Here is a 23,068-nt window from a genome sequence, read left to right on the forward strand (position 1 = left end):
AGGAAAGATATTTAATCTATCAATGAACAAGGTTTCTTCTGTTTGTTTGTTTGTTCGTTTTGTTTCAACAGCCAACCTCCATGTTAAATGTTTCTGGAGATAAATTAGTTACTTGCCCTAATGGTGAAAAAAAAGGAGAGGTGAGAAAAAACCTTAAGTAAGTTAACAACCACAGACCACCATATCTACAATGGAGACAAAGAATTAGAACAGTAAGCATTGTAGACTAAAAGCCAGATGTAGAAAAAAAGTCAAACTTGTGGGGGGGGCAAATAAAACAAAAGCATGTTGGAAAAACAGTAAAAATGTGATGACTCACCATAATCAGTAAAAACAATAAATAATTCTAGATTTTAAAGTAGATTCTTCAAAGGAAGAAATGAACTTTAATAAAATAGACATCTCAGCAAGCAAAGATTTGAGAAATCTTAATGGCTTTATTTCTCAAAGATTTTATCTCATGTTGTTAAAGACAAACTGATACTACTCCTTAATTATATTTGAGAGGAAAACTATTTTATTGTTAATTTGCCCAGAATGTTTATGGAAAAAGGAAAGCCAAGCAGTAATGCTAGGTAGTGAAGTGCACAGAACAATGCTCATTTGGTATTCATCCTAGGTCTTTAGTAAGTATAGCCTGCCAAATGCAGCCCACTAGATTATTCGAAACCTCATTATCCCTTTTCTTTTTCTAGAACTCTTGTTCCCTTTCCTGCTTCCTATAAGCCATTTAGTTCACTGTTCTTAAAATTCTTTGCCACAGGGGTAAGAAAGAAGAAAAAAGAAAACAAGCACACATTTATTTTGCTATTCGAAGCAGGTTTAAACCGTTACTAGATGTGAAAAAAAGCTGACCATAAAAAATGAAGTTTATTGTGAGATTATCATGCTAAGTGAAATAAGTCAAGCAGAAAAAGTCGAGAACCATAATGATTTCACTCATATGTGGGATAGAAAACTGAAAGCAACAAAACGAACAAGACAAATAAAAACTCATAGACACAGACAACAGTTTAGTGGTTACTAGAGGATAAGGGGGGAGGGGGGTGAGAGATGAGGGTAAACTGGATCAAATACATGGTGACAGAAGAACTGACTCTGGGTGGTGAGCACACAATGTAATTTATAGATGATGTATTACAAAATTGTACACCTGAAACCTATATAATTTTACTAACTAATGTTATTCAATAAATTTAATAAAATTTTTTTAAAAATTAAGTTTAATCCTAAGGAGGTCTCTTACAGCGTGAGTGTCTTGAATGCTTTATGCCTACAGCGACGTGGGGAAGGGGTCTTTAGACAATCTTTCAAACGGACAGCACAGCTATAGTGACTTCTCTGCTCTTTCTAGACTTGCTTTTCTGCAAGAATGTCATGAAAAGGTCACATATGACATGGACCTTCCAGGGATTCCATGGAAAAATGGGGTGAGGGAGAGGAAAAAGGAGGAGGAGGACAATTCTTTAAGGTGTTGCACGTCACAGCATAACTATCAGACCAACCCCAAACACCGGAAGTTTCACAGGCTGGGGTGGGACCTGAACAGCCAGAAATTATTTCCACTAAAGGTACCTAGTTAAGAATCTAACTAGATTGAAAACATATTTAAAAAAAAAAAAAAGACACTCAACTGGAATCCTACATGGCTAATTTGCTCTGCCAAAATATTCCACTGTAATTAGAAGATGTAACAAGGCCAAAGAAATAATAAATCATGAAATATAAATGCCATAGGGAACTTTATATCCTTTAAATCAATTTTACTCATTTAACACAGTGTTGGAACACGATCCACCTCACTGTCTTCCCCTCCCCACAGACTGTTCTACATCGAATGTATTTTTATATTACCTAAAAAAAATCAGTATGCTTTCTGTGATGAAAACCAAGTTTTGCCGTTACAATTCTTATTTTTATACAAACTTATACCCATGTAACTAATGAAAAGACACAGGGACATACAAATAAAAGTTTATCATCTTCCTTTGCCCTTTCTCCCACCATTGTAAAGACATTTGTATATAAATACTTTCAAACTTTATCCAACCCCATATAAGCGTGTGCGCGCGCGCACATGCACGCATGTATGCTTTTGACTGAACCAAAAAATGGTATGGTATTTTACATGGTACACTGCAATTTCATTCTTCTCATTTAGCAACCAATTTTCACAGCTAATTGAAATAATTAACATTTTTAAAAAGCTGTATAATATTCCAAAATATAAATGTACTAAAATTTATCCAACTATTCCTCCACTTACTAGCATTCAAGTTATTTTAGTTGTCTTAGATCTTGGTCATTTCAAAAAAATACTGCGTCACATAAACACACGTACACACACACCATTGTCCAGTATACTGGCTCTTTCACTGCTATGGGACAGTCTCACGAAGAGGACTTTCAAAAGAGCTGCAACCACCTTCACTCTTACCAGCACTTTCACTCCTACAACAATCACACTCCTACAAGCAATATATTAATAGGTGGACAACAGTAACAGAATGTGCTATGTAGCTAAAACATTTCATAAAGCAAAGTCCATATACTTTTAGGTATCAATTAGTTTAAGGTGATTTTTAATTCTGTCCTATACTTATACTGATTGAGTTAGTAAAGCTGCAATTATAAGGTATTTACATAGGAATCTCTGCAAGATCAAAGTTTATACTGGGATTGATTTTATTTACCTTTTTAAAATTTTATTTCTTTCTTTCCATTATATAGCATAGAGAATATAATTTACCTTTTTTTGACACTTCCGCCCCATTAAGTTCTTTTTGTGCTTCTTCAATTTTGTCTAAGAAAAACAAAGAAAATTTTAAAAATCAATTCATCATACACAAATAAGAATACAGTAAAACAAACATACTTCTTATAAACAGCGCCTGACACAGTAATAAATATTTGTTAAATGAATTATTTATGCAACAAATATGTGTAAATTGTTAAAGTAATATTATATTCCCTTCTGAAATTATAATTTTAACCATGTCTTAGTCAGAAGGACCACTTCCAATTAATTAATGGTTCCATAATGCAAATAATTCGTGTATTTCAAATACTCAACTATAGTTGAAAAACATTTAACTGCCTAATAAATGTAAGTAAAAATAATTCTTTCCTTATGAAGACATGTAAGTGCCCAATAGGGATATGATCAATTAACAAATGAGATATAACAAATGTCTATTAGCTTAGAAACAAGTCTAAGCAAAGTTCATAGATGGCTTAAGACCTACGTCAAACACGGAAGAAAAATACAGGAAATAAGCTGAAGAGGAACATGACACCCATCACTTTCACCAACACTTGATAACAGGATAGAATTATCTATGAAATGTATAGGTAGAATACCACATTAAAGAGATACTATATATAACTAATGACTACAGAACTGTTATATATGCACAAAGTATTAAAAGATTGGGTGTAACTCAGAAGCAACACTAACCAAGACATGGGAGGGCTGCCTGAGGAGTGGACAGGAAAGGGAGGCAACTGAGCGCCCCGAGCCTGCACTTCTTCCATCTTAGGCTTTGGGCACAACTGATTTTGTAAATAACTACACATTCCACTTTGGTAACAATAAATTTAAATTTAATAAGGATATTCTCATATATAATGTAGATACAATAACATATATCCTCATATATATCCATATATATGCATATATATCCTTATATATACGAGGACTGACAATTACGTTCACGAATTTGTTGTAACGATGTTGCTAACCCTTTTTTTGCTATCAGAGGGGTTATTCATTATGAATTTCTATCAACTGGACAAACAGTTAACCTAGTTTACTATTTGGAAGTGCTGAAAGGCTGCATGAAAAAGTTAGACGACCTGAACTTTTCGCCAACAATTCATGGCTCTTGCATCACGACAATGCACCAGCTCACACGGCACTGTCTGTGAGGGAGTTTTTAGCCATTAAACACATAACTGTATTGGAACAGCCTCCCTACTCTCCTGATCTGGCCCCCAATGACTTCTTTCTTTAACGGAAGGTAAAGGAAATATTGAAAGGAAGACATTTTGATGACATTCAGGACATCAAGGGTAATACGATGACAGTTCTGATGCCCATTCTAGAAAAAAAGTGGACTAGGCGCTGGCATTGGTGTATAGCTTCCCAAGGGGAGTAATTTGAAGGTGACCATAGTGATATTCAGCAATGAGGTATGTAAGCACTTTTTCTAGGATGAGTTCGTGAACTTAATTGTCCAATCTCACATAATTTATATACATCCTTATAAATTTTATTATGTATTTTATATATATATATACATATATATTTGATGACTGTGACAGTGACCAATTCCAAGTTTAATACAGTGGTCTAAGTGCTTATTATAACGGTAAATGATAAAAGTTAAAAATTCCCAGAGTACTATTTTGTACTGAAATACAGTACCAATATTTATGTAATATTTATGTAATATTGGAAGTACAGTTTAAATGCTTTCATATTATTGGTACGTCAGCCATTTATGCCTTCTGGCATACACAACCAGCCTCCAAAATGATCTCCAATGCTAAACCTACCCTTACTGGCCATGGAAGATGTAACTTCCAAAGTGGCATCCTTCCCAAAATAAATAAAAGGCACAGCTCGCACCACAGGCCCTTCAAACTCTGGTCTACCTGCCTCTTCCCCCATCAGCCATGCCAGAAAAGCCAGAAATTCAGAGAACCTTCGATTTACTGATCAAACTTCTCTCAATTGCGTATTGATCCATTGAGCTTGCCAAATCCAGGCAGAGGGAGAGCAGTAGAATAAAGGAAACAAGCTAGTTTGAAATATTAAACACTATGTATCAGCAATGGCCAAAAATAATTAAATTTTCATCCTGACAAATGAGTTCCCCTCAGTAATGTGTTAATTGCTTCCTGCTAATTATCAGACCCAGAATAAGAATTATGAGGAATAGAGATAACCTTTGGAAAATACAATTGTTCTTATTTACACACTTTAGTTAGTTCTCATGTCATGAAGTGAGTGAAACTGAAATCTCATGAAGTGAAAAAAAAATAACACTCTTATTAAATGCAGAAAATGGATCCTGCATTCAACAGTAATTTAAAAATATCAAATGCATGGATGAAATCTATATTAATACAAGTAACAAAAGGACAAGGCCCACTTTTTTTAAAATGACATTTAAAATGTAAATAAACAAATCGCATAATTTAAATATACAGTCCTTGAGAAACACAAAAGAAAAACAGTAGGTATTATTTCTATGCCAGTAGTTCATTCAAACTTAAGAACTGTAAGTAGTATATGTATATACTATATAGTCATAATAGTAATAACTGTTCAAGTTTATGCATACATAATTTAGCATTACATAATAAAACGTTTTATTAATAGAATCAACTGTGGCTCAAAGCAACAAAACTCATGACTTAACACACATTTAAAGACCAGCTGCCATTTATTTAGTATACTGAGCTCTTGCCATCTTCTGTTTGCACTTTAATATAACAAATTCTTACAAAAATAACCTCAATTTACATTTGATCACAAAATACTAATCTTTGTTTTTAAACTTTTCCATTAAGCTGCCTCTTTCTCTTGATAATAGCAGTGTACAAATCAGTAGGTTTAGGGTAACTATTGTTAGGGATAAGGATCTACTTTGGTGCTTTTACTTAGCGCTCCATCCAGTTCAACGGGTAATTGTTAACAGCTACCGTTAAAAGCTTTGGCTTCCATTTTTATAGAAAGTCCTGTTAGCATTTAACCTGTCGTATGATTCTCCTGGTAAAATACGGTGCTTTGAAGACACTAGCCAAAACTAGAGAAAGTAGTCATTTGTTATATGCTCCTACTTGGTTTACACAAGGCAATTTACTAATATTTAACAGCAATATTTATCATTTTTTTCACTAGGACCCAGAGCAAGAAATACACTTTACATTCAAACCAATTACAGGCGCATATATGTGTGTATATATAACTCAGACAAACTCACCCACATCCCACTTGCTACCCTTTTCTATTAAAAGTGAAAAATGCTGCCCTACCCAACTACACTGATTTCACCACCCGCTGCGGGACTGTAAACCTGCAGCTTGAAACGCACTGACACAAGCAGTTCTCCGCGCATCTTCTCACCACCCCCCTTTCTTTACCCCTTTTTATCCTTTTCCCTTTACCAAGGGTAACACCTCCCAGCAAGAATATGTCTCAATATAAGCCTTGATGGGGGTGGAGGGCACGTTGTTGAGGATGGAATCTCAGATTCTGAGGAATCTTCCATCATGCCCTCCCCACTGTCACTGTTACCTCAGGTAACAATTTCACAGAGAACTACACATTCAGAAATAAATAGTTTCTCTGTTGCTGTTGATTAAAAATAAATATAAACATACATGCAAAATGGACACTCATACCATGTTGGTAAATCTAAAGTAACACACTCTGAACTGTAATGAGTTCTTACTGTATTTAAATTAAGATGCTAATGTTCTAATTAATTCACTTTTTACTAAATATACTCAGAGTCGTCACCTGGAAAAGTTCCCAGCAACACACGAACGGACCCACAATTTCCCCTCAGCTACAGAGGGGCCCATGGCTGACAGAGAGACAGGTTAGGAGAGGAGGTACTATTACAGGTAATACTTTGGTTCTGCAAGTATTAAAAATTGATACCTTTTTAGTTTTTCGTCTCTGATAAAGCACAGAAATTTGTTACTGGGAAAGACTATGAACGATCTTATATAATGCTTTACAAATTTAAAAACTTTTGTAGAAGAAAGCTATGCAAAAGTATTTTTTTCATCATCCAAAAATATTTATATACAAATTTAAAAAATAAGTCTATTTGTGAAACAATCTGAAACCACTGAGCAAAAAAGAAGAAAAAAAGTCCTAGAGCCCTTAAGAAACCACCTTTCTTAGTGTTCAGGGGAGAACACAAGGCAATTAAAAACAGATCACTTAATAAGCAATAAAAAAGTAAAGCAATCTTCAAATAAGAGCTCACAGCAAGCTCCCGCTCTCTGACCATTTTCACCCCATGCAGACGTGTGGGGGCTCCCTCACCATCTCAGGTGCCTCAACACCACTCCCCCAGAGCCTGGGGATCCAGGACATCACAGCTCTGGGGACTGAAGCACTAAACCATTAGGATCTGGTTTAACAAATCTGTGTGTTTTTATTGCACTGAATGTCTAACCTGTGTCAGGTACAACTGGAAGAACTAGACATAGGAAGAACAAAATGGATCTGTAAAGAGGCTTATATCCTTTTAACAGTCATCCTTTAAACAGTTATTTAAATACCAATTTGAAGGTAAACATAAAGCCTGGATTCCCCTGAGTGGCTAACAAAATTCTTTGTGACCCCACTATCTCTTTGCCCTCCCCTCAGCCACCCCCACTCCTGTTTTCTTTGCAGCTTCAGGCTCTGTCAGACTCTTTCCGCAATGCCCCTCCCACCCCATCCCTTCTCTATGTGACATCCTTTCAAGATGGTGCCTTCTCTAGGGCACCTTCTCTAACACCTTCATTCAGAGCCTGTCTCTCCTTGCTCTGTGCCACCACCAAACCTTGCATGCAGGACCCCATTTCACCATAGCTACATATCCCATGATCATTAATAATAATAATATTAGTAACAATAAGACGGACCTGTGTGACTTATTGATCATATAAATGCCAACATAACCTGTCAAGGGACACAGAGAAACACTGACCTATTCTGAAAAAGATAAAAAGGGATACCTGCACACAATATTGAAAATTGGCACTGGGTAATTTTACTTAAGAACCTAGCACTGTGTCCTCTTTAACATTATAAATGATCTCTGCGTTTGGGAAACTTATCAGTATACTGAAAGCACTTAAATCACCTATAACTCCATTCAATCTATCAACGATTTAAATTATTTCTACCTTGAAAGGGATTAAGAAGTACAAATTGCCAGTTATAAAAATTTCCATGGGGATGTAAAGTACAGCAGAGGGAATATACACAATAATGTCATAATAACTGTGTGTGGTGTCAGACGGTACTAGACTTACTGGGGTGATCACTTCATAAAGGCATATAAATGTCTAATCACTATGGTGTGCATCTGAAATTAATATAACATTGTATGTCAATTGTAATAAAAAATAAATTAAAAAACTAATTTCTACCTTAATTCTATCAGCTCATCCTTCCTTCTTGCTGTTTTGATAGGCATCTATAACCTCTGTGCCAATACTCCCCCTCTTAGCCCTGAAAACACAAAGTAGAAATGCTAATCCTAAAATTTTATGAAGTAGCTCCTAATGAACTGTAAAAGGCACCTCTGTTTACTGAAAGAGATACCATCTGATTGAGAAAAGATCACCATATGTGACTGTACTATTTTTACTACTGAATAAGCCTAACTCCTACATCTCCTCATTACACGTCAGTACACGCTCCTTACTCTGTTGACTGCCAGAGCTATTTCAATAAGACTAAATATACAACAATGACATAATGTTAAAAATATATCCAATACCCATACCCCTTAATGCATACTTTTAAATGAAGATTATCCCAGCGTTCACTACCAAATCAGTTAAGTAAATCTACCGTTAGAAGTGACACATTTTAACCTAAAAGTTACACATCTTACATACCCCTCCAGACCGACGTCTTTGAGGAAGAGGACACTCTATAATGTCGAAAATGATAGTCTAGACTAGTAATATTTCAAATTGAAAAAATACTGATTGAAGTGAAAAAAAAAAATACTCAACTCTGTGCTAATGAATTTGAAAATTGTGATTAACTACTAAAAATTTTAGAAAAATGTGAAGTTACTCGACTTGATCCAGGAAAAGAAAAACCCAACTAGAATAACAACCATGGTGAAACTGAGAAAGTTACCAGAGAATAACACAGAATTTCCATAGAGCTTTATCAAATTCTTTCCAATTTTGAAGAACAAAGCATTTCCTAAGCCATTCCAGAGCACAAGATAACACAAAAGGAGTTCTAAATCACTTAATTAACCTGGTACAACCCTGCTATTAAAATGTGAACAAAGAGGCACAAAAACCCAACACTACAGACAAGTCTCACATATGAATAGTGATATAATAATCTAAATCAAGAAGTATGTTCAAAGATAAGAAAGCCATGTCCGAGTAGGGTGTAAAATAAGTATGCAAAGGTATTTCAGTATTAAGAAGCAAGCTGTTATACGCGGTAACAGCAAACAGGCCAAGGGGGGGGGAAGGGTAATTTAAATAATGTACAAAGTGTCACCTGATTGAATCTCATCTATCTCTAGTGCAAGAAAAATCAAAAACCAAAACTGAAATCAAAACAAACAAAAACCTTCAACAATGAATGTAAAGCGCTACACTTCATCATACACTAACAACCGACTACTAATCTAATAAACATTCCGCAAACAAAGAAATTTGCCAGAAGAAAGTGAACTGGGGGATCAGAGAGAAACACAGTCAAGGGAAGGTTGTTTGGTTTGGTATGTTTTTCAAAGATGTTTATAGACCCAAGGAGAACTAATAAAAAGAGAGGAAAGATACAGGAAAGAGTGGAGGATACAAAGGGACAAGGCTCTGGAGAAAGCAGAAGACAAGATCGAGAGTCTAGGTGGAGGGTTGGTTTTGAACAAGGAAATAGATACTCAGGATGAGTCTCTGTGGTCTGAGGAAAGGAAGAAGGTAGGTGAGGTGCAAAGTCGGCTGATGGGAAGGATGAGTTTGAGGGACTTCATATCCAATTACCTCCATTTTATTGAGATAAGAGGCATAGTTGTCTACAAAGAAAAGTAGTTTAGTGTTTGTGTAAGAGCTCTGAGAGGCATATAAAAATTAAGACAAAATTATTGATGGGAATGGAAGAGCTAACCAATTGTAAGGACAAATAAAAGCACTGATGAACAGCAACTAGGGATCTGTGAATGTGGAAATCCATGAATTTTTGGTGGCTCCAATGTCCACAGCACTACTATTTATTCTAACAAAGTCTGGCAACCTGGATGAAAAACTGGGGAAGGAATGCCAAACGTAGATTTTTCCAAGAGGAAGGACAAAGAATTTAGTGAGATGAAGGTGTCAGAGAGCCATTCATGTGATCAACCAAATACACAAGATGGCTAGGAAGGAACTGATAAAGGAGGAAATGTAGGAACCAAAGGCAGACAAGGAGAGCTGAGAGTCTGACGTCCCCCAAAAATCTTGCTAGAGGTTATAATAATTTTTTGATAAAGGCTTCAAGGGTTTTAAAAAGATCTAGACTGGCTACGGGAAAAAGTAGAGAAAAAGGTTAACACAAACAATCTCCTAACCTAGTATGATAATGAGTCAAGAAACAGCAAAGAAGATTAGGAACAAAATACGCCATGATAAAATCTAAAATGTGAAATGCCTAACCTTGCGATAATTTTATGCCCTGCCTTTTGCAAAATTGTTCATTTATCCTTTTCAGAAAGCAGGTTTCCATTGTGATACTGAGAAAAACTTAAATAGTTCAGAGAAAAGCAGACCTATGTTTCATTATGCTTTTAAAATTATGGATCAACTATATGCAAAGTTTCTTCCATAAGAAAATCATCTTGATATCAAAACTGACCATGAAAATGACAAAACGTACATAGACATACAATAAATGTGCTACACTGAGCCATCTAAGGCTTTTAAATTATTTTTTGTCCCTTAATATCATCTGGTTTCATTTTACAGATAGTTGCTTAATTAGCCTTGATCAGCAAAACTAAGAACTGTGTCAGGCCACTGGCTCAAACTCTGGGCTTTTGAAATGGGGTAATTATACCTTTTTATCCCTAGAGGGTGCTAAGAAGACAACTTGCTTATATGGTTGAGCACACATTTCCTAAGATATAAAAAGCCACGCAAACTCCCGAAGTCTCCTTCCCCAAATTCTCAAACCATTTGGGAGCCCATGAGGAGTCAAGCCAAGGGGTTAAGTCTGAAGTTGAAAAGCTCCTTTTTTAGAAAGCTGCCAAAGCAATTTAGCACGAGGCCGAGTCTCTTAATGCCACTCTTCCAGCTCCCAGTTTGATGACCCTGAATACATCACCCAAAACAGTAAAACTCAAACTCGGCTGCATATTAAAGTCACTTAATATTGGTGTGATTTTAAAATCTTGATACTGAGGCTGAACTCCACACCAATTAAGTCAGCATTTTAAAAAGTTGCCCAGGTGATTCCAACACACAGGCAAACTTGAATATCGCTGTTCTCTCAATCACAGGTATTATCAAATCAAGCTTCAAAATTGTATAAAACGCAAGCAGTTAGAGGGAAAAGTCTTGTCAGCCAGATCTTGGAAGCAACTTCTCATCAGGTAACAGGGGCAGCAGCGTCGGGAGCATCATCTGCCTGCCTTACCAAGGGCCCAAGTTAGTGGGTACCAAGGAGGACGCAGAGGGGAAAGCTCCTGGTGCTTCCTGGCTGCGGATCCAACTGTCCTTCTAAAAAGCAAAGCCAACGCACAGACTCTTAATAAGCATAACACCAAAAATAGGTCTGATGCTTAGTATTAATGTGAGCCTTAAACTAGAAAACAGATTTCAATCTGCCAAATTCAATGTTTGAAAATTTTAAAAACTGAACATAATAAAGTACTGTGAAAAGATACTGAAAATTGACGTAAATAGTTTTCTGATAATCACATTAAAATACTTTGCCCATTGTGGATGAGACAGTATTACTATTGGAGCGTGACAACACTGGCTTCTTCCTATTTGATGATTAATCAGTGATTGACAGGAGGTAGTCATGGTAACTACATGGGGAGAGAAAGAAATATGAAGACAGAGCATTCTTATCCGGAGAGGCTAAACATTCTTATCCAGAGAGGTTTACTTGGGTTCCCAGTAACAGAGTAACACATGTACACATATGTACACGCACACAGCCCCTGAGTTCAGAACTAAAGATGTATTAGGGTGGTGCAAAAGTCACTGCGGTTTAAAAGGTTAAAAATAACTGCAAAACCCGCAATGACTTTTGCACCAACCTAATAGATGTACAGATAATTGAAAGAAACCCAGGAGGTGTGGATCTCAAAGAAGACTGAAAAAAAAACCTCTTCTGGCTCTTTAGGCTGGCTGTGTACCCCACTCCCAGTCAGTAAATAGTACATCGATTTTTCCCTATAATACATTTTTTAAGCCCTCTTATTAAAGGAAGGAAGGGGGAGGGAGGGCTTCGATGTAAGGTGTACCTGTTACCTAGGGTCGCCCCCTTTCTATGTGCCCCTTTTAAACTGGCTCTCCTTGGCACAGCTTCCTCGCCTCCATCCCGGCTGCCCCTAACCATTCATTCACATCAGGAAACAGTTACTGCTCATAGTGTACCAGGAACTATGACAGCTGTACTATGGCTGGGTAAATAATATCATGATATTTCAGATTTCTAGTTCCATTGGTTCCGTTTTGTGATCTCACATAACTACTACAGACACAAATAAATCTCTCCAAGAAGTAGGGAAAGAGAGGACAAAGACATGTGAAGGAAGAAGGGAAAGGAAAGGAAAGGAAAGGAAAGGAAGGGGAAGGGGAAGGGGAAGGGGAAGGGGAAGGGGAAGGGGAAGGGGAAGGGGAAGGGGAAGGGGAAGGGGAAGGGGAAGGGGAAGGGGAAGGGGAAGAAAGGGTGGAAATAACTGTACAAACCCCTTTTGGATAAGAAGAAAAACATTTAGAGGCACAGAAGACTGGACAAGGGAAGACAACAACTACGTGTTTTTTTCTAGAAGTCTAAATGGATGAAATATCAGTCTGAGGTAAACAATATCTTGATATTTCAGTTTTCTACTCCAGACCCAGCAAACAGCTATGACTGGTGACCTTCCCAGCGACCTGCCGGACTGTGTCACCACTGTGCTGGCCCCTTCTGCGTGTGGACACCACGCTCCGCCCTCTTGCCTGTCATAAATTTGGATGTTATGGTTACCATGGTTCAAGCCCTGGCCTCAGAGGTGATACACAACATCCCTTCAGCAAGATTCACCTCTATGGAAAGACTTAAACTCCAAGACATCAGCGCCACATCTCTGACTCTCAAAAGGCCTCTCTCTGTGTGGCATTAAACAATTGACGACATTCTAATTAAAACAGAAGCAAGAATTTTTCTTCCTTGAGCCCCTATCATAAATTTAGTAGACACATAAACCCATTATCCATCGCATAGGTATGGGCACAGCTCACAGCTGTCTTTAATTTTCTCTGAGTTTGTGTGGTTTTTTTTTATTTCACATTCCAAATCTATAATCATGTATTTTTAACTGGTATCCAAAGCCATAAAAAAAGCTATGCTGGACAACAAATCCATGTTCAAATATAATCTGACAAAATCTAAAGAATATCTGGAAATTTGAAAGCAACCAATTAAAACAATTTTTAAAGAAATCTATTTATTTGACCATTTAAAAACAGACCAATGGTAGAGAACTGTACAGGACAAAAAAACCTCCTTCCTCTGACAAACAATTTGCAAACAAAAATAAGAGGGAATTGGAAAGGGTATCTATAGGTCAAAAGTACATAAAAGACATACGCACCTATAAAATATTTAGACCTTATTTGTCCTGATTTTAACAAAAGCTTTAAAAAATTATGACACTGCAGAGAAGCTTTAAACACTGAAAGAATATTTGATTATATTAAGAAATTACTCTTTTTGGTTTCATAAAGGTACTGTGATTATATCATTCTTTTCCCCCTTCTTCTGCCGTCTCCCCACCCCACTCTGGTTCAAGCAGTCGTTTCTCAGTCTAGTTGTGTAAGGTACTATGATTATGTGAAAAAATATTCCTTATTTTTTGGAGCTTATATAATGAAAACACATTAATGAAATAATGTATCTGAGGTCTGCTTTAAAATATCATGGGAGGGGAAAGCGCTCAGGGTAGTAAATGAAAAAACACTGGCTACAGTTGTTAATTACTAAATCTGAATGACAGACAAGTAGAGGTTTATTACACCATTCTATTTTGTAATCACTTTGAAACTTCCATAATCAAGAGTTTAAAAAGGAAACAAATTGAGCCCAATTTAAAAAAAAATTAAAAGTTTACCAAAATATTACTAATGTATTGTTACAGTGTTATAGTTTAAATAATAATCATAAGCAAGAAATAATACATAACACTGTTTAAGTAAATGAAGCAAAGTATCTATAGGCCTAGCACACACCCATTCAATAAAGGTCACTGCCCCAGAAATAATCACAGCCAAGAGGAAATTAAATAATTTCTGAACGACCACTAGGAGTCAGGTTTGTACACACCAAAGCTGAAAAGGATAAAAAGAACAGAAATTTCTAGAAATATGATAGCCACTGTTCTTAATTTCTTTTGTTGAGGAAAAGGGTAGGGTAAGAATCTGAAGATTGGAAAGCTTTCCACCATACAAAGTTAAACAAATCAAAAAACAAAACCCAAATCCATTTGTATCAAAATATAGAAATGAACGTGGGTGTGTACAAAAGGTAACGAAGTCACTGTGTTGGTGTTACCAGTCACCCCTGGGGAAGGGGAACCAGGTAAGAAAGATGTATATTTCACTGTACTTTTTAACTGTCTCTTCTGTTTGAATCAGTTAACACTGCAAGATTTACTTTAGTTCTGAAATTTAAACAACAATATATGGTACAAAAAGAAAATAATGTTTCAACTACCCAAATAAACCACTGTTAGCATATTCGCGCATTAGGTTCCAGGTTATTTTTCGTGTTCGTATGCAGGTACATGTGCACGTGCGCACACACACACACACACACAAACACACACTTTTAAAAGTAAAATGACACATGAATTATATGGACACACTGGGGGGGGGGGGGTTTGTTTTAAAATTAGAACATCTCCATCCTACTCCAGTACTGATCCATCACTTTTTCAATAAAAAATAATGGCTGATTTTTTTCCCAAAATTTAACTAAAAACATCAACCTACAGATCCAAGAAGCTCAGTGAACCCCAAGGAGGACGAATACAAAGGAAACAACACACAGGCATGTCATACTGCAACCTGCAGAATATTGTGGGTGGGGGGGTGACGGGGGGCGGCAACGGATTTTTAAAGTGCTGCAGAAAAAAAGTGTCAAAGTAGAATTCTGTATTTAGCAAAATTATCCTTCAAAAATGAAAGCATATAAAAATATTTTCATACAAAGAAGTTGAGAAAATTTGTTACCAATACTATGTGCAATGCTAAGAAAGTAGTGATTTAGGCTGATGGGAAATAACAGATGAAGGTATGTACCTATAGTAGGGCCCAGCAAATTATGAACCACAGGTCAAATCCAGCCCACAACCAGTTTTCATAAGACCTGTGCATTATTTTAAGTGCTTTAAAAAGAGGTGGGGAGAACAAGGAGAGAATGTGATGATGTGCTGGAGACTGTATGAAGCCACAAGGGCTAAAATATGTACTGTTAGGCCCTTTTCCAAAAAAATTTGCAAAGCCCTGATTTATAAGAAAGTGGAAAGTGAAAGAAGGAGGAAGGGAGGGAGAGAGGTAAAAAAAAAAAAAAAAAAAAAAAAGACTATATTACTTTATCTTTATTTCTTTAAGACAATTCACTGTTCAAAGCAAAAATAACACTATAGGGTTTATAATATATGTGTAAGTAAAATATATGACAAAAACAATTTACTCATCTAAAAATGCCCTCAAGCCCAAGGCCAGCCCTAAATAATGAACCCATACAACTGAATCTTAATATGTTGAAGTTACTTGATATTACTTCAAATAAGTTTCAAAATACTCGATAGTAATAATTATTTTAAAAAACCCCACAAAACTGAAATAGTTTGTTTCCAATCTATTTTCTAATACACATTACAAATAACAAGCACATTATCAGCTATGAACATATTTTGAAAAACTGAAAACACCCCCTCTTTTTAAAGTGCTTTAAATAACTCCTAATTAGATTTTTAAGTTCTTTTTAAATATATTACTAATTAGTTCATCTTATTAAGTACTGGCAAAGTATGAGAGTTGACACAAATTCCAGGAAAGTGAAAAGGCTTCTGTGAAGAAAGCATGAAGTAAGATACAAAAGATACAAAGTAGGAATAAGCATACAGTATATGGGGCACACTGAGTAGGTGTTGCATAGCAGAACATAAATATGCAGGTGAGAGCTAGCATATCAAGAAAGTAATCAGTCTAAAATGACATGGAAGCTTCAGGTTTTGATGGCTGGACGACCAATGGTGCCAGTCTAGGCATGAGAGAGGAAAGTGACCTGCTTTCATACACTGTTTATGTATCCACACCTTGTACAACCATGTTTCCCCGAAAATAAGACCTAGCCGGACCATCAGCTCTAATGCATCTTTTGGAGCAAAAATTAATATAAGACTCGGTATGGTATGATATGATATGATATATGATATATGACATGATATGGAGCGGGTCTTATAGTAAAATAATACCAGATCTTATATGAATTTTTGCTTCAAAAGACGCATTAGAGCTGATGGTCCAGCTAGGTCTTATTTTCAGGAAACAGGGAATTTACACATGACAGAGTAAACATTCTATTAGCGTTTAGCAATCAATTGATCAATTACTAAATGAACAAATGAATACAGAACCGAAATGGTCTATTAGGGATGGGAAGCTTCTCTGTAGACATATCCTGAATTTGGAACATGAGGCTCAGAGGACCCGGGGGCGTATTCCAGGAGAGGTACTTAAAGGAAAGCTGAAATAGAGCACTCCTGACTGGTCCAGGATGAACATACTTATTTGGAATTAAGATTGTATTCTAAACTTCGTATTTGGGTTTCTGTGTTTTATCATGTTTGGCCCCTCAAGTAAAAGAATTTTGTTTTCATACTATTTCAAATGCATATTCTATAAATAATACTATTATTATAAGTGACAAAACAAATCAGCAATAAACTGACACATACACTGATCAGAGAAGTGGGAATAAATGGTAACCTAAAATAATGCAGGTTTGAATAGAGCCAAATTTTATCAGTGCTCAGTTCACAAGAAGTTTTCCTACTATATGGTTTTTGCTTTCAACTTAAGCTTGTAACCAGAAATTTGGGCAATGATTTTTTTGGAGTATGAGAATCCTAAATAAGAAAAAAATTAGACGTTCAGATCAGAATCTACTGTGTAATATATATATTTTTGTGGACAAGTGTGCATATTTTAAAAAATGATATTGTCATGTCTGCATAAACATTTCTGAAAAAACAAAAAGACAAGAAGTTAATATGGGTGGTTACCTCTGAGTGTAAGGATAAAAAGCAGGGACAGGAAAGAGGAAAATGCTATTTTTTTAATTCTATCTACTTCTGCACTCATTGTTTTTTGATTTTTTTTTAATTAAGAGTATGGACTACTCATACTGAAGATGTATTACTTACTCATTTAAATATATATGCATATATAAAAATATACGTATTTATGTATATATAAATATGCATAGCCAAATCAAAAAGTTTGAATGCCTCAATTCCCTAAAAGTATGTGTTTACTTATGTGCTTACAAAAATACATATTCCATATATATGTATGTGTATATATGCACACGTATATCTCTACAGATATATGTACACATATGAATATATCTGCAAACTCTCAGATTCTTTTTCTTCAGTATTCTTATTCAAACCCTGTATTATTCCATGCTTTTAAATTATTTGATACCTGTTTCCTCCTTCCAAACTGAGAACACTTTTAACATTTACCGATTGGCAATAATACCACTGAGCATTGCGACACACTATTCTTTCCTTTCCTTTAATGTAGCCAAGCAATGTGGTAGTCAAAACATTCACAGGTCAATTAAGAAGTCTGTTTTTTCACCTCAAAATCATCCCATTTGCATCCCGTCAAAAGGGTAATTCCCTCACCAGCAAGAATCAGAAGATAAAAGGATATGAAAAATTATAAGTAGGTGGTGGTTGGGTGAGAACCAAGCTGAAAACAGACCAAGTATAACAGTTTCAGTCATCAGCTACAGATAACAATCTTTATGAGGGGATTATAGTCAAAATAAGCCCACCCCCTAACAGTTTGGAGTGCACCAGCAAGTGTAATGGCACAGCCATGCTCCTGCAACACTGTCCCGTTTGGCTGGGAGTAATGCTGGGTCAGAGGAGCCCAGCAGGTCCAGGACGGCAGAGACCAGGCAGGTGCAAATCACCCCTGAGCCCCACGCACTGTGCTGGACACAGCAGGTGAACTGCCCAATAATTTTGACATTGGCATCAGGTAAATGCCATAAACCCTAACCATTCTATTCTATTTAAGGCTACTCCAAATCAGGGAAGAACTGAAATTTGATAACCACAAGAAAAACATAACAAAATAATTCTAATTCAAAAAATTGAAATTAACTACATCTTTAAACAATCCTATTTATCTTTTTTGTGCTGTAAGTGACTAAACGGCCTAAAGTAACTTTCCACTCAAGAACTCGTATGAGAAAAGTTCGCAAATATTTTATAGTGTCGCAAAGATAAATAGAAATAGATATAAATATATATAGCATGTAACTATTTCCAACTATTAATGTTCTATGCTATAACTTTAAATGTAAAAGATACTAACTACTGAGTGATTTAGTTCAGTACAAACACAAAATGATACAGAAATGCAGACATCTATAGGTGGTCAAGTGTGTGACCCACAATATTAACAGTCAATAATGAACTTAAAAATTAGTTTTGTATTACTGGCCAACACACTCAGAGAGAAATTCCCCAAATACACTTACAAAACACACTAGGAAACCTGATGAAAATACATTAAATAGTATTTTAGGAAAATAAATTATTTGGGGACCATTCACAGTATCTTTGGAGGTTATTAGCCTAAATAATCAAATAACAGTCCATATAATTTTGTATATGTATGCATGTGCATGAGTGTAATAGATGTGTGTTTGATAATATACATAGTATGTTTACAGGTATATTACCATGTTTGAAATATACCCACCACACCATTATATATGCATATGTCCTCCATTTGTCTTCACTGTTATCTAGTAGTAACAGCTCATAGAAGATAATGATACATGAATGTCAACTGTCATTGAAAAATAAAAAGTTATTTTAAAAAAGAACATAATGATAGTATCGGGCCCTTATATACAAGTGGTTCTGAACAAATATTTATGATAAATTTTACAGTGCATAAAATTCCCAGTCTAAATCTTTATAATCCAATCACTTAAAAAAATCACATGCTTTAAGCAATTATAACAATTAAAACAATTAAAAACAAATGTCATTTTTTTCCAAAGGAAGTACTTAGCTAACTCTCACACTTGCAAGGACTCTGGCCAAAAATAACAGTAACTAGGCTTGTAACTTCGTACGTATGGATCTGATGTAGTTAAGCCAAAAATAGCTTTCTGGTCATTTATCAGCTGTTGTCATTCGCTTTAGACTAACTGCATCGTATGAACCCAAATTAGGCAAATCATGGTGAAAACACACTAAAATATAACTGAACTTAAGAAAACGTACAGCTCTTTTCAATTAGAATATTGTAGCACGTGAGAGAACTATGATGCAAATTAGACTCTCCCCACCACTGCCTCAGATTCACTTTTCTTCTGAGAAGTGCCTCCCGGCGCTCCCCTTGCACCTGGAATGCCCTCAGCCTCCTTCAGAACCTGCTGTGGGAAAATCTATCAATAACAGCTTTTTAAAATGTAAGTGCTTACTAAGTTCTGGCACTGTTCTAAGAACTTGACATGTACTAACTCATTCCATCCTCACAAAACAAACAAACAAACAAACCTAAGAGAAAGAAACTGCCCTTGATCTCCATTCTACAGAGGAGCAAACAGTGGCAGAGGAAAGCAAGCTTCCTCGAGCTAATCAGAAGTGCCAGGTTTGAACCCCGGCAGGTAGCCTCCAAAGCGTGAACTATTTAAGACTATGGCTATACATTGTACTTCTCTGTATTATTTATACACACGGTAACGGTGTCCTACTCGGACTGGCAATGCCTCATCTTTTGTATCTGAGCTTAAATATCACATGCTCTCAAAGCCCCTTCCTGATCCTCAAAGGGCGCTACCGCTGCATAACGATGGTGCCCAACCTCCTCCTGCATCAAGGGCATGCACCTGCGTGCGCAGCTGCTGCTTTCAGGCTTGTGTCATCTGCCACACTCAGAAACTCCGAGATCGAGATCTGTCACAGTCACTCTAGTACCGTGGCCCCTATTACTTACCTATTTTCTCACCATTTTTTGTGACCAAACTTAAATCCCAACTCTCAGAAACTTCTAACAAATCCAGAAAAACAATAGTTTCTTACCTTCGTATACATCCCACAGAACTTTATTCCACACCACTGTCCATAATAAAGTATCTATTTAAGGGTATTGTGTCCCATTTGCCCATTATTATCTGTTGTCTCAATTTATTCCTTAAATTCTCTATTACGTGTAAATCTCTTTCCCATCTCTGAGATTTTTAAGCTACCTGACGGTAGGAAAACCAATCCCTAAAGCACATGCACAAACTTAGAAACACAATGTGTATCCAAATGTGTTTGAATCTGTACGCGTCAGAGTGAGTGAACAGACTAAAACTCTCCACTGCTCGAGGAAGGCCCACAGGGAAGATGACTCAGGATGAAAATCAAGCTGAAAAAGTCCTTTTCCCCCAGGAAAATAAAGCCACCAAGAACTCATCAATGGAACTGGAGTGGGCTGTGAAGGAGAGGAGGGAGGACCAAGAAAGGAAAGCCCCACAAGCAATCAGGAAAGGGGGCCTTGCCCCTCTCTCCTCTTAGTCTTCCCATAAGCTAGACCTAAGCACCACAGGCCCGGCTCAGAAATGAATTTCCATGTTACGATGGGAGAAATTACTACCAGACCCACTCAGATACACACACAATTTCAACAATGTAATTTCGTGGAAAAAGTTTTTATCACCAGTGCTGAGGTAACTGGCATTACGATTTTGTAATCCCAGCATTTAAATGGTAATTACAACTCTCAGCGATTCAATCCCCACTATTAACAAAAGATCACAAAGTTACACTTATGACGACCTTCCTAATACAGCCCAGAGAACAGCCTGTTGAGGTTCTTCTCCACAGCAAGAGAGGAATTCCATCAGGTCTCCTGAATGCTGCCTTCAGACAGGGTCTGGGACGCTGGGTCCCCATCACCTGTTGGCCGCATGGCGCTCACTGTACCCACCACAGGCACACACTGCTTTAAGAAATCTGTACACCTCAAAATTGTGACTCAAAAGCCTAATTATTTGATGTCCAAAGAATGGTTTACTTCACCAGTGAATGCACTGGAGGAGAAAGCTCCGGGGCCAAGGCCGGGCCGGGGCAGGAGGGAGCAGAGCCGTGCAGCAAGGCCACCTGCTGAGAAGACCGCTTCCCCCTCATGATCATATCTCATCTGTAAAGCAAAGCGAATCATTCAAGTTTTCAATATGCAGTCACTTGGCAGCCAAAGACTTAAGACATGGTTTCCAATATTCACAAAGGTCTAGGACATTCAGTAATGTCTAACTTTGCTGAGAAACACATGTGAATACACTGCACAGCCAAGCTGGCACAGAGGGTTCCCTCGGTTGGTGAGTCAGTCTTGCAGACTGCCCAGTGTCCACTTCTCAAACCTTCATTGTTCTTTATCCATTGTCGTCAGGAGTGCAACACTCTAGCAGACCATGAGTCCTCTGAGTCTCCCTCCAAAAAGCTCTCCAAACTGCCCCTGCCCAGCACCTGGTCCGAGCCCTCATCTCTCACGAGACGTCTGCCACAGCCTCTGCACTGGGCTCCCTGCTGCCCAGGCCACATTCCATGTCAGCCACACCCCACCACCCAAACCAGCCTGCTCCCGCACATTCCTCTCCTTGGAGCACCTTGGCGTTTTCCGTTAGCATCCTCGACACACACTATAATCATATTACGTCTACTTACTTCATTAATGTGTGTGTGGATAGATAGATGGATGCACACATACATACACAGATAGGAGTCAGGAGTGACTTTGCCCTTCAAAGCACATCTGGCAATGACTGGGGACATAGTGGGTCATCTCAATCGACACAATCGAGGGGCAGCGTTTGCGCCTGGCATCTACTGGGCAGAGGCCAGGCATGTGGCTAAACATTCACGACATACAGGACAGCATCACAACAAAGAATTACCCAGCCCAGAAAGGTCATTAGTGCTGAGATGAAAAACCCTGCTGTAAACTGATAGGTATTTGAATGGATATCTAAAAGAATTCAGTATTACTTTAATGATAGCCTTTACTCATTTTTTATTCTATCAATTGTTTCCCAACAGGGCAATAAAATATAACTGGATTACTACCTTACATTTTACCATTGTTGATAGTAACACATGTTAGCGATAACTACTACCATGGGGTGGGGGAAGCAGACTTCACATTAGCACTAAAATTAAAGTACTCATATGTATTCCAGCATTAAATACCTAGGAAAAGCCTGAGACATGAAGAGGTATAATTTCTGCTGTGTCACTGGGCTATGATAATGGAAAGCTGGGGTTCCATCCCAGGATACCTGAAAAGAAGGCTTTTCCCACTATGCCAGACTACAGTGTTTACATACAAGAAACAATGAAGTGTCGTGGTTAAAAACTCTCATGGTTTCAAATCCTGTTCCACCCCTTCTTATCTCTATGACATTGGACAAGTTACTTTATCCCCTAAACCTCAATTTCCTCGTCTGTAAAATGGGTAAGAAAACAGCACCCACCTCACAAAGTTATGTGAGATTCAGAAAAGGCGGCAAGTGTAAATGTTTAGAATAGTACTTAGCTTGTACTTGACACTCATTAAAAATTACCTATTATTATCTAACAAATACACAAGTATTTTACACCTCATAGCCCTTTGACGTGCATGAGGAGTCGAGAAAACTAATTTTGGCTTCCTTGTTGAACAGGTGTTCCTTAGCATTAAAAAATGAAGAAAAATAATGAAAATGTCAACTTCATCAATACGTATCTGCATGTAATAATTTGTAAACTTTTATGCCTTTAAATATATTTAAAAATTAAAGAAATTTATTCTTAATATACAATAT

General features: G+C 37.0%; 1 protein-coding gene across 5 annotated transcripts in view; it reads right to left on the bottom strand.

Moving 5' to 3' along the window:
• HIVEP1 (HIVEP zinc finger 1) overlaps positions 1–23,068 on the bottom strand; it is a 134,116-nt gene that overhangs the window by 59,720 nt on the left and 51,328 nt on the right. For all 5 annotated transcript variants that reach the window (XM_088791381.1, XM_088791380.1, XM_074335229.2 and 2 more), the window contains one exon: positions 2,750–2,803. In XM_088791381.1, coding sequence (XP_088647507.1) covers positions 2,750–2,803 — 54 coding nt within the window. The remainder of the gene's footprint in view (positions 1–2,749; positions 2,804–23,068) is intronic.

The sequence above is a fragment of the Rhinolophus sinicus genome, chromosome 14 (genome assembly GCF_057876585.1).
Source record: "Rhinolophus sinicus isolate RSI-liver-muscle chromosome 14, RSI-T2T, whole genome shotgun sequence".
NCBI classification, from domain to species: Eukaryota; Metazoa; Chordata; class Mammalia; order Chiroptera; family Rhinolophidae; genus Rhinolophus; species Rhinolophus sinicus.